The following is a 19,033-nucleotide window of genomic DNA, read 5'->3' on the forward strand; positions in this document are numbered from 1 at the left end:
GCTCAGCAGAGAAGAGAGGAGAGTTGGTTTTGTACCCGGATGCTCGGTGTACGTGGCAGAGAATGAGAACAGCACAGACGCCCTCCTCTATTTCCCTCTCCCCAGGCCTCCACACAAACACAGAAAGCAGTCAGTGAGTTCAGGGTACTGCCTGAACAAAACAGGGCATCTCTGGAAAAGCAGTGAAGAATAAAAAGAGGGAAAAAAAATTACCAAAAGGCAACAAAATAGCTGGGAATGACTCTTAAATCAGAAACTAAATCTCACTGATACATATAGAAAAGAAAGGGGAGAATAACGCGGAAAAGGTTGTTTCTACACCAATTCTTCAATAATGCCCATTAATCTCATTATTAAACAGTCCAGATGTTTGCATACTCAGTAAGTACGAGACAGTGTATTAATGTAAAGCAGTTTCATTCATGAGCCACTTAAAAACCAATTAAAATATATCAGCTAAAATAAAAACATGCACTTTCCTGGGCAGCAATTTACAGTATGTGTATAGAGCTTTAAAACGTATGTGTGTGGGAAGCTTGTTTATTTTTATGTAAAGCACTGAAACTTCTCTTGGTAGGCATAATAATAATTTGCTTTCATGTCTTGTCCTGAAGCATGACTTTTTATTCCCATCCAAAAAACAGATTTCCAGCTGCATAACCAAACAACCTGCATTACTAAACATAACAAGCTTTTAAACTTCACTCCCAATGAATAAATCCAGCAACTTCTAACCAGTCTCATTTTGCTTTCGTTAGATCTCAGCATATGGAAACCTATTCCTTTATGTATGCCATACTCCTTATTTGTAGTACCTTTGTCAGGGAAATCAAGTCTTGAAACTGATGGCACCAGAAAGCCTACAGAAAAATTCTTCCTCCTCTACTTCTAAGAAAGTATGCTTAAAATTTTTAGCCATTGAATCTCCATTGCAATTGTTTTATAAAACAAATCAGTTACATAAATGTTAAGACTTAAAACATATGCTACTTTAAGATAAATTTGAAGGAAATTATTTAATCCACAATGTATTGTATTTTCATCAGAAATAAAATACTGTATTTCTGAACCAAATATATATCCTTGCTTATTCAAGCAAAAGAAGATATCCAATAAGATGGAACTCAAAAGGTGTTATTTTCTCCTCAATTCACCCTATTTCAGGTGGTGGAGAGCTTTTTGTCCACTTCCTCTATGCACACGTTATTCCTGGAAATTGCCTCTAGTATGGTAATTACTAGAAATTGAATTATCCAGCATCAGTGGGTTTGACATACGTCCTATACATAGGTGGGATTAACCACCTGTAGGGGCTGCAGATGGTGTTTATACTGCCCTGACTGCTCAGAGAGGTGAGGGATAGGCAGCTCTAAAGCTTTTCTTGGGCTCCACACATTTCTTGCCAGTGGCAGCAGCAGAAGTAGAACCACCACTCTGACAAACATTCAAGGCCTCTTCATAGACCCAAAACGACACCAAGTCTACGCTATGGAGACTGCAGTCACTACAGGGGCTGCATCGCAGTAGGTCCCTCACAGTCTGCACGCGTTCTCTCATCTTTGTGACACTCTGAATTATCATTTCTCTTTTGCCGGATACAAAGCTAACTGAACTGGTCAGGAAGCTTTTCTGATTAAGAAAATAAACAAACTTTGGATCAGAAAAACATATAGCATGGTACGTTATTTTTCCATTATATCTCTGCTTTGTGGGTTCATTTGCACTTCTATTTGCCAAAAAGCTTGCAATCTCCATATGAAAATCTGTATTGGACAACTGTAGTGAGTTATTACACATCTTGTAGTAATTGGATTTTTTTCCGGAAATCTTAGGTCCTGAACTCATAGGAGTACATATGAAATGTAATGTTCATTATTTTTAATTAAGAGACTGTAGAGATTCTAGGACAAAATAAAGGCTGACCTCTTGCCCCAGCCTTAAAATTTATTAACATTAATTTTATTTTAATATCATGACTCGTTGGGAGGATAGGAATGAGTCTTTCTTTCTAACAAGGCCAAAAAATACATAACAGAAGATGAGAACCCAAAGATAGAAAGCACGAAATATCTTCTCTTGCTAACAAACTATATTGAGAAGCATTTATTCTTCCCTATTTTTTTTTTTACTGTAAGTGAGCTTCCTTATGTCAAAATATGCCACTTGCAGAGGAAAGCAAAGTCTTGGCCAGCCTATGATTGCAAAACCAAACAAAATATGTTGTATTTTAAAAGATAATTACTGGCACTTGAAAATGCTGAGCATTATTTTGAAAGGAAATTCCTTTGCATTCTCAAAAAAAAAAAAAAGGCAAAAAAAAAAGCACTGGAACAGAAAAAAACATGCTTTTAATTATCTGATGGGTATTCCCAACTCTTATTACATTGCTTTTAAATCAGATAAAATAATTTCGCACTTTAGGTTATTGCAACCACATCACGTAAGCCTTACCATTCTTATCCACGAAAGAGTCTTGCGGAAACAAACGTTCTACAGTTAAAGGGATACATCCTTGACAGAGAAGATTTAAGGAAAAACAAAAAACATACATACACACACCACAACCAAGCTACGAGCTAGCCCTTCATCAAAAGCTTATTATCTGAAGGGAAAAGGAGAAAATGGAGAGAGGCTAATGACTTTCCTAACTCTCCAGTCAACCACTGCATGAGAGCTTTGTTTTCAAACAGAGCTCTCAAAATAATTAAACCATTTCATGCCAAGTATTCTAAGGACCTGTGCCATAGATAATTATTTACCTGTTCTCAGTTACATATCATGAAAGACTTATCTCTGCAAGGGAGGCAGGAACTCCCAGCTCAGTTTTTCAACTTCAAAGTTAGCTTTAAAACCACTGGCACTTGCAGAAGCGTCTACTACATGTCCGTTGAAATAGATGCCTTTTCATGATATGTTTACCAATGCCTTCCAAAGAAGAAATATAAAAAGGAATTGAATCTCTGGGTGGTAATTAATACTGTAGTGACCTCAATCCATGGAGAGTAAGGTTATCAAAGAGGCGATCACTGCAGAGCACTCTCCTGTATTTAGTCAAAAACCAATTGTTTCTCTTAGGTAACTCTTTTTTGTACCGACATTTTTCATGAGAGAGACAGTTTTGAGGGATAAAACTCGGGACAGTTATTTTGAAAACAAGTAAGACTTAAGAACAAAGCACAAGTAACCAGAAATGCAAATGCAAAAATCTATTTCAAACCTTGCTACCTTAGGCAAGACAAAAGCCTGTTTAACATCAGCTTCATATAGAAGGGCTTGACTGTGATAGATGGAGAGGCAAATCTAAGATGCTGGTAAAATGGCTAAATTGGAGTTTGTTGACAGCTGTAAACTGGATTTAGGATGTGCCGTCATGTCTACATAGAGCCTAGCGTAAAACTGATGAGTGTGAAAGCTTGCAGCTTGTTTTGCCAGCAAAGATAGCTGAAAACATTATTGTCATGTCAAAAAGCCCCAAATGAAGTGGTTCTACAGGACTTCTTACTGGTATCGTTAAGTATACATTAGGGTCCCACAAGAAAGAAGACTTCAAATGTAAACGGAGGGTGGGGGAAAGAAATGGGGGTTTCTCCAGTTCCCTCAAACTCTGCATGACACCAACAGAGAGCTGCCAAGAAAGCATCTTGCTTGCAGCATCTTTATTAAAAGGCCTCAATGGCTGCCAAATTAACCTCAGAGAAAGGTTATCTTTATCTGTCCAAGCGGTAAAGAAAATTACTAATCACGTTATTGTGGTAGGCACACAAGACAACAGAGATTAGTGGGGGACGGCCTAGTTACCTCACCAGTTACCTCACCTCAGCAGTTTGCTCCCCGCACCCAGGCAGAATTAATATCTGGTGGGAGATTACAGACCTCTCCAGCCTCGTTTTTTACAGCAGAGAGTGTCCTGGAGGCGACAGAAACACCCGTCCTGCTTTAACTGATCGCTCGATCAGTCCGAGCAGGCAGAGGGAGAGGTGCCATGCCCCTCACGGAGGGGGGGGCAGCTCCCGTCTCCCTCCTTCCTCCTCCAGGCGCTTGTGACAAAAAGTAGACCCAGGGAGGAATCATTAAAAATAAATAACTAATTTGGTGTTCAATGGTATATTATTTGCTGCTGTTTTGCAATTTGTTTGAACTTAAAGATTCTCCATGACTGACAGACTGCTTAAGCAGTAGGTGGGGCCTCCTCATCCTAAAATGGCAGAACTGGAGGCTAATATAAAACAACCAGGAGCTCTGGCATGAAGATTTCAGCATTTTTCCTGAAGCTGACACCATGCAGCCCAGTGCTTTTGGCAACCGTCAGATGGACTCTTCGTTGGAAAATCCATGGTCAATTGCCTTGGCTCTGAATACAAGACACCATTTCCAGGACAACACATTGCCATCAGCACCCCCTCCTTTGCTCACTAACACATTCAAATGTTAGGAAGACTGACATCACATTCTTAAAAAGAGAACAGTGGTTAATTTCAAAGTAAAGTCGACTATGTGTTGACCTCCAATTACACCGCCCAGAATGAAAAATCTTTAAGACACCAAATGACATCACTTTAATTAATGAAACCTGTCCATCAACATAATTCACTAAAACACTTGTCATGTTCAGAGCAGCTTTAAAATTACATTAAAGGGATTTACACAAGCTTTCCCTAGCTTTCTTGATCATGCTAAGGCACATGAATCCCTTCACTTTCTATATAGATTTGTAAGAAATTACAAACAGAAAGGAAAAATTAAACTACTGATTTTTTTTTTTTTGTGTGCTGCCTGGAAAACATATTTTCTACTTTTTACCTTTGAGCCATTAAAAATATTTCTACTGTGACACAATTCCTCTGTCCAGACATGAAAAGCCTTAATAAATCATCCTGACTAATACTCTCCTGAACTTCAGAGTTTTTTCATCTGCTTGTTAATATTACATGCTGCCACAGAAGTCAAAGCTTTTGTAAAAAAACAAACCCTATGGCTCTTCTCCGCCATGTTTTCAATTATCACCTTATAGTCTTTCAATTTTAAATAGTGGATTGAGGACAATGATACTTTACATCTACCTTTGCAAGTGTGTGTAAATGTATAAAATACATAGATGGGGGCTTGCTACACACAGTGCAATACGGTAGACTGATCAATGTGAATTGATTAGAAGAGAACAGTTCATAAAGAGCCTTGTTTTTTTTTTATTTCTTAGCAAATAATTATCATCTTGTCTAGAGCAACCTCATCTAAAACAAGTGTTGGTCTTACTGTTCACCTCAAGAAATCCAGGCATGCCAAAAAGGAAAAGCAAATACAATTGCTCATTAGGACCTTCTTGTCCCAGCTCCAAGCTTCCTTTGCCCTAAGGGTAAGCCAGGCAAAAAAACATAGTTCTCTCTTTTGGCTTCAATCACTCAAAGTGTCTTGCTCTTCCTTGCCATCAGGAACTCAAAAACAATAAAACAAGCTCCTAGTTTATTTAGTGTTTAAAGTCAAGTTTCGATCCTCTTTTTTCCCAGAAGCAAACACATAAATAAAACAGAAGGTTTTGTTCTCTCCACAGGGAAAAGAGAAAAACAAAACAAAACAAAACAACAACCCTCTGTTTTCCATCTAACCAGGTTTCCAAGTGCCTTCTTCACAGACTTTAAACAAGGCAAACTCAGAGCTGTGTATGAAGCATTGCCCCCACATGCAGCTGGCTTCTCTTAGAAGGAGCACTTAGCCCTCTGCCCTTGCCAATCAGCTATATCTTCTTCTTTATATGATTGTTTTGGGTGTCCCGACAATTAGTAGCAATGGATGCTACTCAGCTGTGTCAGTTCATTTTGCCTCCCCACGCAAAATCCCTCAATTCCCACGCCTGCCTGTCTTCATATAGCTTCCAGGCTGGTCTACATCTTTTCTTCAACAAACGCTCTGCCAAACTTGGTAGATACAGTCAAGGAGTTTATCTCTTCGGATCATTTTGTTTACTTGCACAAGCCAGTATAAGTTATTAAGAAGCCTGCTAGGTAAAAATGTTCAAATAGTTTTGCACAATTAAGCATTCAAAACTCACCTGCACAGATGCACACTCTTTGTGATTGTATAGCCCAAGCAATGCAGCAAGGCAATGATAAAACTACCTAGGAAATCCACTCAAACCATCACTCAGAAAAATACTGGTTTTCCCATTGCGTTATTTCATTAAAAATATTTACAAATCAATCATTTAAAACACACTCAGGGCTATGCGACCTGCAACAGTCTTTTGAAAGCCACCCTGTAAGACTACTTCACTTACAATACTATTTAAAGATGTTGCAACCACATCTTTTAAACAAAAACCTACTGTAAAATTATTTTCATTAAGAAATGCAAAACGTTCCCTGTCTTCAAGACCAATCTTTGAGATAAATTCTGACTTTTAGATTCAGATCTTCAGGGGTCAGTACTATCTAATACACAGTTTATTTCTTTGTATCAAATGGCCTTATCTCACTCAAATATTTTTTCTAAAATACAGCATGCAACAGTACACCAAGAACAGGGGAGCAGAAAATCGCATCATGGTTAACACAGTAATCAAGGACATATTAAAAAAATCGTCTAGCTCAAACAGAGAGATTATTATTCTGGAAAATTAGTGGTACTTTTAAGTCAATTCAAACAACTTTCCTCCAAATGTTTCGTTTCTTTTACTACTGTTACCAGCACTGAAATAAATGCACCAAAAGGAACTTTGCCTGAAGCCCAAGGCTCACTCTTGAATAATTCAAAAGCAAGATCACAGTGGCTTAATTAAAGGGCCCTTGCTCAGTTTCTTCACTTTTCCCATGTTGCTGTTATAGCACAATATACCTCTATAAGGAATTAAGGAATTTTGTAGCAACTATGCTGCTTCCCTTTTCTTTGACAATGCAGTGAAATCGTCCTCATAGTGACACCAAACTCGCAACATTAACAATTGAAATACCCACAGGTCTGACCCAACGACTAACAAGAAAACGTTCTGAGCATCCTCAAACCCGGTCATTCGTGTCCTGGCAAGAAGAGGAGAAGACAAAGCTTCCACTGGCTCTTTTCTTCTTGACCTCTCTCCTGCATGGGGTGGTGGATTGTGAGGCTGGAACACCTTACAAAAGTTAGACTACAAACTTTATAGCAGACGGTACTTGGAGACCCTGCCATTCATGCCTTTATTTCAGCCTGGAATGGCTAAGGTGTTTTCACCCAGATGTATCAGTTGACCTAAGAAGTTCTTCCCCCTATAAATCCTGCTTCTCTTGTATCCTTTGAGCATTAAAACAAGAATGCTCATCCTGCCTGTTTCAAACATGAGCTGCATATGGACAACTTTAAACTGCAGAAACAAGTTCATCTACTGTTTTGAACATGGTCTGAAAGTGCAGCTACTGGGAATTTTCAACACATAGCACTGTACGAGAGAAAATTCTGCACAGCAATTTTGCATGTCACCATTAATTTACTTGTCTACTACGGCACGTATCACACACATCATGTAAATGCTACAAGCAATACCGGTAAGGTACCTGGGACATTCCCTAGGGGATGCCGGCATTACATGCAATTTGAAGAACACCCATGCCTTACAGACTCAATAGAAGATGTCATGTGAACCTGTATAAAAACACCCTGCGTTTCTCTACATTTTTTATAGTAGTGAAAGGAGACAGTACAGCTAAAAAGCTAGCTAAGTCACCATGAATATCCAAGACTGCAAAGTCTACACGCGTGGCAACAAGATTCTGACAAGATGAACCTTGACCAAATCCCAACATAAGACAATCTGCTGTCCTGGCCAATTTTTCTGAGCAGATCTACTGCCTTTACCAGGCCGACAGTGAATCTGAGAAATCCTTCGTGGCCTTCTGTGCTCTTATCAGTTTCAACACCTGGAGAGGAGAGGCATTTGCAAGCTGAAGAGACTCTCGAGCCGATCAGGCAGCCCTGGACAGATTGCACTGCCAGTCTGCGCTGCCTGGCTGAGCGCCAGCGTCACTCTGCAGGGCCGAGAAGATAGGGCCACTTTGGTAATTAAGGGCAGCTCTGCTCTTTTTTTTACTTCGTAACAGGTCACCACAGTGTTACCGTATTAATCTATTAATTGACCAACCATTACCCTGATTTCCACTCATTAGTTAGCATTTCAAATTAATCCAATCAAACAAAACGCACCTCATGGAAGTAAACACTCATTGATCTGTTTTGGCCTCCGGAGCCCATTTTAGGCAGCATAGGATAATACAGGTTCTTGGATTATTTGGATTAAACCTCATATTCAGTGTGTTATTTCTGACAAACTGCTTTGCATATTTCAGACATTTATGTTTTTAAAGAGAAAACCAGAGCTCTTTCATGAAAGAATCTGCATTTTATGCAGTGTGGGACACCATTACCACCAAAGAATCCTTCCACTCAAAGTTGGAACTTTCTTTGTACTCATGTATAAATTATTTATAGTAATTGCAGAAAAAAAAAGAAAAAAAAAACATATGAGAAAAAAAGTCCATGTCCTGCTCTGCTTCTTTTAGATGCATAAAGGCCACACACAGATTTCAGACCTATTCTAACCTACCAATATATAAAAATTATCTGAACACTCAATCTGTGTTTCCTGTTTTTGTTGGACAACTCCTTGGATTCCTCAGACTATTTTAGACCTTAGACAGGTTATACCAGTATAATTATGTGAATTACGGGTACTGTCTTTTTTTAACCAGTGTACATGCGTTACTATGAGCCATAATGGGAATGCAAAAATCACTGCAGAAAAGGCGACTTGGGTTTCTATCTCAATCTGGAATAAGACACCCTAATCCAGCTAAGTCCACATCAATGTAAGGGATATTTCAACCATTCTATGTAACAATTATTAAAGCAAGAAAAAAAAAATGCCCTCTGTTGTTGTTTTTTGATGGAAAGACCAAAATCCTGTGGGGCAGCTTCCTCATGAGTACATTTGGTATAATGTGTTTCTAAGCAAAAACAGAAAAAACCTCTAAAAATAAAAGTTGTGATCAGTGCAAAATGACTACTACTTCTACTTTGCAGAGTCTACTTCTACTACAACTTCTACTTGCAGAGTCCTCAGCTGTCACGCTACTTGCTCTGCAGCTGTTCAGAAAGCCCTCCATATCAAAACCATAGTATTATTGTTAAACAATTTTATTTTAAAACCAACAACACATAGCTATTGCTTATACACTATCAAGACTCACATATGTGGAGGGAGACAGGCTTTTTTGTGCACATTCTGTTCTCAGCTCAGCTCCCTGTGCCTGCACAGTGCAGGAGCTCCAAACCCTGACTCCTTTCATGACTCAGCCAGCAGCACAGTTTACTCCGACGGTCCTTTGATTGTGTCTGTACAAATGTTCGAGGAGTCTTATGGCAAAACAGACGAAGGAACTGATGGAGTTAAAGAACAAATCAAACAAGCAGAAAAACCTTTTGTGATGCCTTTACTAAATACAAGTGATGTGGATCCCAGCCAAGGTGAAGAAACATGCTGTGGTTTGAATGAATAGCCATGACATACAAGGCTTGGGCAAGAGAAAAATAGCAGGTTCACTGCGTTTTTAAGACAACTCACAGTTAGTTCAAAGAATGGTGAAGTAATAAGAAAATGCCTCTGGATGGGTCTGACTTTGTCACGATCTATATATTGCTTTGTTTACCAAATCTTACAACTTGTTCTTCTGGACCTTCACGATGTCTGTGCATCTGTCTGAAGACATAGCGTAGTTAACACAAAAAGTTGTGCTCTCAGCATGCTTTGGGAGGGCAGGAGCCCAGAAGGGAATGTTTTTAAGCCCCCTGAGCACGGACGATGAGCGCTGGTCCTTAGGACTTTACACTGCTGAACACAGAGGTCCCACTTCTGCGAATGCAGTACAGAAAGAAGAGAGGTGGCCATGAGGTCCAAGAACCAGAAGCTCTGGTGTGAAGATTCCTGCAAAGATTTTGGCCAGGAAGTATGCCAAAACAAGCCACCTACCTCCTCAGACCAGTACCAACCTTGGAGGTCCACCCTTGGTGGCCCAAATTCCCCAAAGGCTAACATGTCACAGCACTATGACATGAGGGTGTGTTCACAGAATCATTTGGGGAGGTCTTTGGGTTTCTTTCTAGCTTACAAAGAGTTCAAGTGCAAACAGAAACACCAGATGAGAGCCTGCCCCCCTCAAAACTGAAGAGGTACAAAAAACTAGATAAAACTAGATACTGGCACTTCCAGAAACCCAGTGGTTGGTTCAGAAGGTTCCCCAACATTAGAACAAGGGTCTCATGCACCAGGACTGTGTGCACAACTGAAAATCCAGAGGCAGAAGATGATTAACTTTTGGTCAGCACAGGAAGACTTCTGACCCACTGATTTCATCACCCCACAAACAATCAGACACACAGATCGCCTTTTTCTAAAACAAGATACACCAAAATAAAGACAAGCATGTGGCATTTGAGTATGCTAAGTACAGGACCCAAGGGAAGAGAGCTGACCACTTGTTATCTTGGAGTGTAATGATTTTCACAAACGCCCAGCACTATTGTATTCCTTTTTAATATAAAATAACCTGACATTTGGGGCATTGCTTACCATCTCAGTAAGGTTCCAAAATCTTCAGCAGCTGCAGACAGAGTGACAGGGTACATTGCAAGTTGCTTGTTTTGAAATGACGCATAAATACTGCTCTGCAGGCTCGTATAAAAATGCTAAAGCCAATCCAGCCCGAAAGAGAATTACACTTGCAGAAAGCTGCATCTTACTAATTCTAACCTCATGAACTAGGCAAAATTATGGGCCTCTGAATTCCAGTAACATGAACTCTTTAACTGTCTGTCACAAACAAATACCCAGACTTGTTTTTAACTGCATTTTCTGGTTCTTCTCTGACAGGCTCCCATATTACACTTATACGGGGTCATACCACATACATGATAATAATATATGTCCTCACACTCAGAAGGGTGCCTCCAGAACATGTAGATCTAAATGTTGATCGTTTCATCCCACCTGTAATTGCATGGAAACAGGACATATTCTTCTTTTACCCTACAGCTCGACACATGCCATAGATAGTTGATCTGTACTACAAGAGTACTGAAACAAAAAAAGTGGATCAGTATCATCGCTGTACACTTCAATTCCTTCCAGCTCAAAGAAGATATTCTACATTTAAACTACCAAAACATGAATCACGTAAGTTTGCAACTTTATTTTAGAGGTCAATTAAAATAACTAACATTATGTTCGTTTTTTCACTGAAACATAACTTATTCTTCCTCTTTGAGCAAATCACAAACATGAATTTCTATCAACAAACTGCAATCTTGTTTACATTCATTATAGCAAGATAACTCAATACTGCACAAACTGCTCTGAAAATTTTCATACAAATTAAAAGGTTAGCATGGAGATTTCTCAAGTATGAGTCTTGTTTACTATGGGACAAGTGTCACGAAATCATCTTTGTGAAGCAGCAGTTGCATGACAGTTAATTTTCGGTCAGAATTAACTAACGCTATTAGTGAACTACCTCAAAGCGATTTCTTCAGTAAGGCCAAGGACCAGAGGACACCGAGCACCCTGGGGCCACCCAGCTCTATTTGCCTCTGAGACAAGGTGTGGCTCAGCCACAGGTAAGTTTCCTGCTAAAGCTGAATTAACTTTCGGGCTGCAAGGTGAACATAAGGAAGAGTAGGATATTGGTTTAGGAAGACCACTGCCTCCTTACTTATACTGCACGAAATCTGAAGAAAAAGGTAGTAGAAGAGAGGTCGGTGACTTGAATTGCAGATACCACTGACTATTCCTCTACTCTGAAGAAGAGCTAAGCTAAGGGCGAGTACTGGCAGAAGCAATTCATCTATGATGATGTTCAACGCTGAAAGAAACGACAGGGCTAGAACTAGGATGGCAGTTCAGCCTAGCAAACACCAGAACAGAACAAAACCTGGTATCAAATGGGCTAAAGTTCAGGGGGCTTTATTTATACCTGGAATTAGAAGAGGCTGCTGACCTAGAATAAAGGATAGCACTAGAACCGGGTTTAGAGATGGGGCTCAGGCCAGCAGATACTGTTAAGCTGCAGCTTAAAAGGAACCTCAGGGTTAACATGAGAAGTGGTGCTGGCTTAAACCATCTGACTGCAGAGGTTTGTGGGATCAGGAGCGAGATAACGCTAAGATTAGGAGTGGAATTAGGGCTTGAGCATGCTCTAGAAAAGGTTGATGAACTGCATCATCCCGTTTCAATATCAGGGAGGGCAACATGCCATGATAAAGGTGCCACATGACAGGACTCCACACACCCTTAGCAAGCCTAACACACCTCCTGGCATGGCAAGCCCACTCTGCATATATCCTCTGTTGACTCAAGGCTCCCTACTTGAGCTGTATGTGTGATGTAAATCTGATGTGCACCAGACCCCTTTAGATCACCCTATATGCGAGTTTACCTTTCTTTGCACATGCGCATAGTAAACCTGGCGTGCCCAAGATGTCTGAAAATATCCAGTCCTTTCTGTCTCTATTTCTTCCTTCATTTGTACCAAGTCTGCCATGTCTGAAATACATCAAAGTCTAAAAAATTTAAGCGTATGGCAAACAATATTTCCTGTCTTCATAGATACATTTTTTAAAAGAGTGTACCAAGTCTGCACAGCGGGTTGGTCCTGCTAAGGAAATCAAAAGCCAGATCAACCAAATATACAGAGATGCTGCATAAAAGATCATCTTCGTCTTCTCCAAACATGAGCGTTGCCAGTGCTGACCTTGGCAGAGCTATTTAGCGCTAACCTTTTTCCCAATTCTTGGGAGTAGTTATCTACCACATTACTCAGAATTTTCCGTGTTAGGGAAGGGTTCAGGATTGACCTGCCTAATTTACATTACAGCAAAACCTGATGTGTATCTTCTCTATCTCTGTGTTTTAATCACAAGATAGGCTCACCCATATTAGCAATTTAAGGAAAAATTCAGTCATAGTGGTAAGAGAGGCCTTGGACCTGACAACAGCACTTTTTGGGGAAGGACGAAACAAGTCTTCAAGAAACTTATAGATGTAGAACTTAGCAGCATGGTTTAGTGGTGGGCTTGTCAGTACTAGGTTAAAAGGTTGGACTAGATGTTCTTAGAGGTCTTTTCCAACTTGAATGATTCTATGATTTTATGATTTAATCACACTTCAAGGACGAAATCATGTCCATACGGGAGACTATACAGTTAAAAACTTTAAAAATCAACACAGGTAGCACACAGCCCACCTCTACCAATTTTCAAGCTTGCAATTTGGAGAATGCAGGGCAGGCAAAAAGGATAGTTGCTCAATTCAACAAGCAAACCTGCTTCAGCATTCACTACAAACTGCAGAGGAGAAAGCTTCACAGTGAGTCTTGCCAAGAGGGAATTACAATAATCAAGCCTTATGGTCACAAGACCACACACTACTGTTGTGAAACAGTCAGTGGGTAAATAAGGGTGTAGCCTGCAATATAGCTCAGGACTGGAGGAAAAAAAAAAAAAAAGACATCCAAAACATGGTCTTAATCTTGAAAAGGTACAGAGTCAAGAAAAAAGAATCTCACAAATTCGCATGAGTGACAAAAATGTGGCAAGAATGATGCTGCTGTTCTAATACTGTCAATGGATTAATGAAATAGAATAGGGAATAAAGGCACGTCATAGAGATAAGCCTGCAGCAAGTAATTTAATCAAAAGCAACAACAGCAACAAAAGGGAATTCCAAGGCAGTTAGGAGTTAAAGTTAGGATGATGTAGGACTGACAGCTGAAGTTCAGTGTATTAAGGTGAAATCACAAGGACTACATTTCCAGAATAATAAGAAGTTAATAGCAAAAAATGATAAAAATTAAGATGCTGATTTTAAACCACAAATATGCAGGTGCCTCAGACCAGCAGAGATGCTTGTGAGCAAAGCTGAACCAGAAAAGCCACCGTTCAGCAGCCTTAATGGTTGAAGTCTGACTGAACGTTTTCTTATGCCTTTTGTGTTTCAGGCATGTGTACCAGTGTAACTGAAGGATTCCAGAGAAGTTCTCCAAAATTCTTTTCTTGTTTGCAGACATCAAGCAAAGAATGTGCAAAATGGTCACTTCTACAAACCTCTGCCCTCAGCTCTGCGTAGGCCGATGTCTCTGCTGCCTCTATACCAAGCAAAACTTCCTCTAACGATCCAGCTTTGGTTGTCTCACCACGCCACGGCATTAGTGCCAGACTGGAGGGAGAGAGGACACGCTGCATCTACCCTCTACAGCAGACACTCGGGACGTAACATCGTCCCCACAGGGGCTCAGCGGGGTGCTCCTGGCTTTTTCCACTGCTGGCCATTTTCAGGGAAGATGGCTGGGCAGCAGGGAGTGGCGGAGGGAGGGGAGAGCAAAGCAACCTTCGCTCCTTCCCGCTGACATGGCACCAACTTGGAAAGCCCAGGAGTGGCAGGGGCTTGATGGGGAGAGGCAGGCCTACGCGCGGCCGGGCCTTCCCCATCGGCGGGGAGCGAAGGGCTGCTTCGTTCACTGCTCCTGCTGACCCCTGCTCCTCTGAGGGACAGGGGAAAACGAAAGCTTTAAGTGTACGGCATCATTTCCACTGCAGGGAGGAAAAGACGACAGTTTGGGCAGGGAAAATGCGAGACTGCAGTCACATATACATGACACAAGTCACTGTGCTGGGTGGTGAGAGGACTGCGATGAAGCATGCAGAGCCCTGTCACAGGGAAAAGCAGGAACAAGATGTAAATCCTCCAGGAGAAGGGCAAATGGGAACATAGCCATGACTTTTAACCAGGTTCATGAGTAGTGGCTGTCAGTGATACTTTCCCAAATCACATCACAAGTTTAACTACATATGCAAAAGCCTCTCACACAAAAGCTACCCCCATTCTAACCTCCTGAGAGCTTTCCTCTGTATGGCCAGCCTGTCAAAAGTGGCAGGTTTCAGTGGGGGTCTTCTTTCTGCGTGCTAATGTGTCCTGATGTGCTGTTCAGGCTGCTCTCAGCTTTCACCACTACATTCTTAATTTCTCTGTCCACACTAAGCTTCTGATCCTCAGATATGATTTGTACTTAAGTACAAGCAATATAGTGTTCATTCCACTGGTACAATTTAACATACAATTTTCCAACCTGTATTAACTCTCAGATTACTTATGAGGCAAGCCAATTATACAGCTTTTGACAAAATCCATGCTTTTTAACACCTTTGTCTCTACTAGGGGCTCGCTGGGCTCTAAAATTTCTACTCTAGAGAAAATAGAGGGTTAAAAACTTTTAAATCATTGTTCACAGTAGCCTAGATAACATTAGCAAACCTGTTGCAATCAAAATTCATAAGCTGTATTTCCAAATCTCACAACTCAGGTCAAGAACCACAATCATAATTATCATCAATGAAATACTGCACCCTGACTCACTCCATACAAATAAGCTACACTTATAAAAGCAGTCCTCTGCTTCGCTAGACAAGGAAGGCAAAGGAAGAAACTGATAAAGAATAATTAAAGTAACACTGCACTAATGAAAAGGTGAAATAATTGAAGCAGCCCATGAAGTAACCAAGTGTACACAAAATAACTCAACAGATGTTACACTGGAAGGCTCAATATCCAGCACACAGATGAAATAAGAATGTGATATTAACGGCAGATCCTACAGTAAAGTTGATCATGGACCTTCTGTTGCTAACTTTCAAAATGAAATACTATATTGCATGTAATTTCTTGCAAGCAAACTTTACAGAATGACCAGGAAAATCAGAAAAAGAAAGAAAAGGCATAGCTAGTATGATATTGGACAAAAACACAGAAAACAGAGTTGAATTTCTCATTGATAAGAACAGTGAAATACCACATAATCTGCCTATTACTGTACCTTCATGACATCTTTGTAGGAATGAATAGACTCAACTTCTGCTTTGTCATCATCGTCATCGTCCCCCACTCCCTCATCCAGAGCATCATATCCTTCATCTCTACTCCCATCAGTTTCTGTGGTGTTGGTCATGTGGTCTATAAGCTGCTCCAGCGGAGGACTTAATTCCCGCTCTTCATTGTCCTTCAAACCATAGTCCAAGGCTTTGTATATAATAATCCCTAGGGATTCGATAACCTGTAAAAGTAAAAAAGAGGTATTTGTTAATGCCATTCAAATGAACAAATAGGCTAGACTAGAAATGCTCTTTTCTGGTGCTTATATAACAAACTTAGCAATGGAGAAGACAATAAACATCAAAATTAAAGAGAAAAATGAACATCTACTATCTATAGTAATACTTCAGTAATGTAGCATACAACATACAGGTCATTATTTCAAATTTTGAAATAAAAGTAATAATTTAAAAATAAAGCCAGGCCCTTTTAGATTAAAAAAAAAAAAAAAAAGGTACTCAAAAACCAGTACTATAGATTTTTATATACAACCTTTCTCTCCTGGGAAAATAAAAATAAAATGAAAAGAAAGAACAGTTTAACATGAGATGCCTCCCTCCTCCCACGAATGGTTACAACACTTGGAAACTGGCCTTTACTCTCTGCATTTCTGCATAGACCTGAGAAATGTCCGGAGCCAGCTGTGGACATCCCAGTATTAACTGTCTGAGCACTGGGACATCAGCACACAGGAACTCTTTTACCTTCTACACGTACTCCACTGAAGCTACCAACGCCTGGATTTCACTGTAATGAGTTATTACCTTGATTTTTCATTGAATTCAAGGTTTCCTTTTTGTGCTCTGGCAAGAGCAAAGCAAGCAGATGAGCCCTTACTCAGTGAAAGCTAGCAATAAATTGTCACAAACATCCCCAAATGCTAAATGCACATTTCCTTTCTTGGCATCAATTATTTTCCCTGCAGAAAATACTGAAGCTAGCAGCTTTCTAGAGATGTAAGGAGATGGCATTTCAAACTGTGGACTTTGGAAAGTGGTACTAATGGAGAAGGAAGGGAAAATGGGCTTGCACGAGTAAACCACAGTAAGGCAATGTAGATGCTTGTCTGACAAGGAAAGTAGGACTGGAGCTATTGCATGTAATCTCTCATCTTTCTTGGGTGTTATGACGGCTAGTGTGTCACACAAATGAGCAGACTCCCGTGTAGGAGTAGTTGGCACTAGAGCAACTTTAATAACAGAAGTATTTCTAAACATACCAAACCTTGTCATCAAATGCCATTTACTCTCGTCTGGCTTTCAGTACTACCCTGGTCAACACATTTTTTAATGTAGATTTTTCAAAGTCCCTTTTGGTACATAGGATAACATATATAGATTCTTAAAATGTTAAAATTAACTCACTAGCAGCTTACTCGTTCTTACACAGCAAAGTATTTTGTATGAATGCTTGGAGGTTTGCAAAGACTTAAAAATGATAGCTGAATGGACAATTTCATGCACCAGCTGTAGTCCGAAGCTTTACATTTATATTCATTCCTCTGCTGAAATCTCATTGGAGTGCAAACCCACTTTGCAAGAGAGTGGGTAATAAACAAACATAAAACCCAATAAATAAAATAACCCTTTTAGAATCTATTTCCAATAATTCTGATAACTTGATCAATATAAATATTTTTCCTATGCTATTCTCTTGAAATGTGTTTATACTTACTTGAAAAATATTCTTAAGATACAGATCAGAAAAGTGATTAGGCAAATTAATGAAGAAAAATTCGTCTTGATTTATTTAGATCAAAGAACAGCTTCTGACTCAGGAAATGCTAGTGAGACAGCCAGGTACACCAGGGGAGCATCACTGTATGCTAGCTGAGTTCTCACGCACTTCCCTAGACATCTCCTGTGACCCACTTCGGAGACAGGACACGGCACCATACAGACCTTAAGAACTGCCATGGCAGATTAAAACTTATGTTTGCAACGTATCTGGTTTGCCTCTTACATAAGCTATTTTGTAACAACTGCTTTGTAAAACTTGTACTGCTATAAAAAATCTGAACAAATGGGAATTACATAAAATAAACTACATTCTACTGGTATGCAGGTACCTGTTTCCTATACCTCAGGTTCTCAGTACAATCTCAACATATACCCCTTCTACTGAAAGGGAACAGAAGAACAGCAAGTTAATTCCAACCTGAAGTGGACCTAAATGAAAAATGAAGTACAGTTGAATAATTGCTTTGATATTTTAAACACTTGGGAGTAAACAAGGTAATTTCTAACTTTAATGAAAACTAAATTTAAAAGAGCTTAACATACCTGAGAAGGACTGAAATGTCTGAATTAGATGCAAAGAAAATAAATTCTTGTGCTGTACAGAGATGGCTGCTGATGACAGATTCTGGATTTTGTTAGACACTTAAAAAAAATCCATGGAAGAGGGGTATAAAGAAAGTGCGCTCCCTCTGCCTCCTTCTGTTTGGGAACAGGATTAAGGCATTCAAAAGCACCATGGCTAAAGCCGGGTGACAGCTGCTGCTTTCTTTGATGTATCAGCAGTGGGGCTCTTGTAGTTCAGTACCACGGCTTGTATGTTTTTCCGTACTATGTACAGATTTCCTAATACATGCAAAGCAGACACAACACGAAAACCTGGGTTCCAATTCAGACCCAGATTTCGGGCTTTCAGCTCCTTATTTAGGAGCCATGATCAAAACCGCAGTATCACAGGTTCGTCTTGCCGAGAGACAAAGCACCAAGCTTCTTAACCGAGCAACTTTCTTTGACTTGCATTAAAACTGAAAACATTCAGCGCTCTGAGTAATACTGGTTTACCAAGGACCTTGTAAAACCACAAGTGCGGCGTGAATATCAAACAAAAGTCACAGAACCGTCCAAACTTCTTCACCTGGACGGAACTGCTAATGCAACTTTACACAAATAAAACTCCCGTGTCTATATAACTAGAAACACAATGTACAAAGTTGGACAGCTCATTGCTGACTAATCTCACGAGCGCTGACACTTTGCCTGTAACATAAGTCAAATACAAACGAAAAAAGGAAAACCTGTTCATGGTTGAATGGATGAATTGATAATATATGGTTTATTGAGCTGGATAATCAGGGACTAA

At 39.9% G+C, this 19,033-nt stretch overlaps 1 protein-coding gene across 2 annotated transcripts in view; it reads right to left on the minus strand.

Moving 5' to 3' along the window:
• Nucleotides 1-19,033, minus strand: part of SPIRE1 (spire type actin nucleation factor 1) — a 136,769-nt gene that overhangs the window by 61,041 nt on the left and 56,695 nt on the right. For both annotated transcript variants that reach the window (XM_083826672.1, XM_083826671.1), the window contains exon 3: nt 15,882-16,118. In XM_083826672.1, the coding sequence (XP_083682798.1) occupies nt 15,882-16,118 (237 nt within the window). The remainder of the gene's footprint in view (nt 1-15,881; nt 16,119-19,033) is intronic.

The sequence above is a fragment of the Anser anser genome (assembly GCF_964211835.1).
Source record: "Anser anser genome assembly, chromosome: 2".
NCBI classification, from domain to species: domain Eukaryota; kingdom Metazoa; phylum Chordata; class Aves; order Anseriformes; family Anatidae; genus Anser; species Anser anser.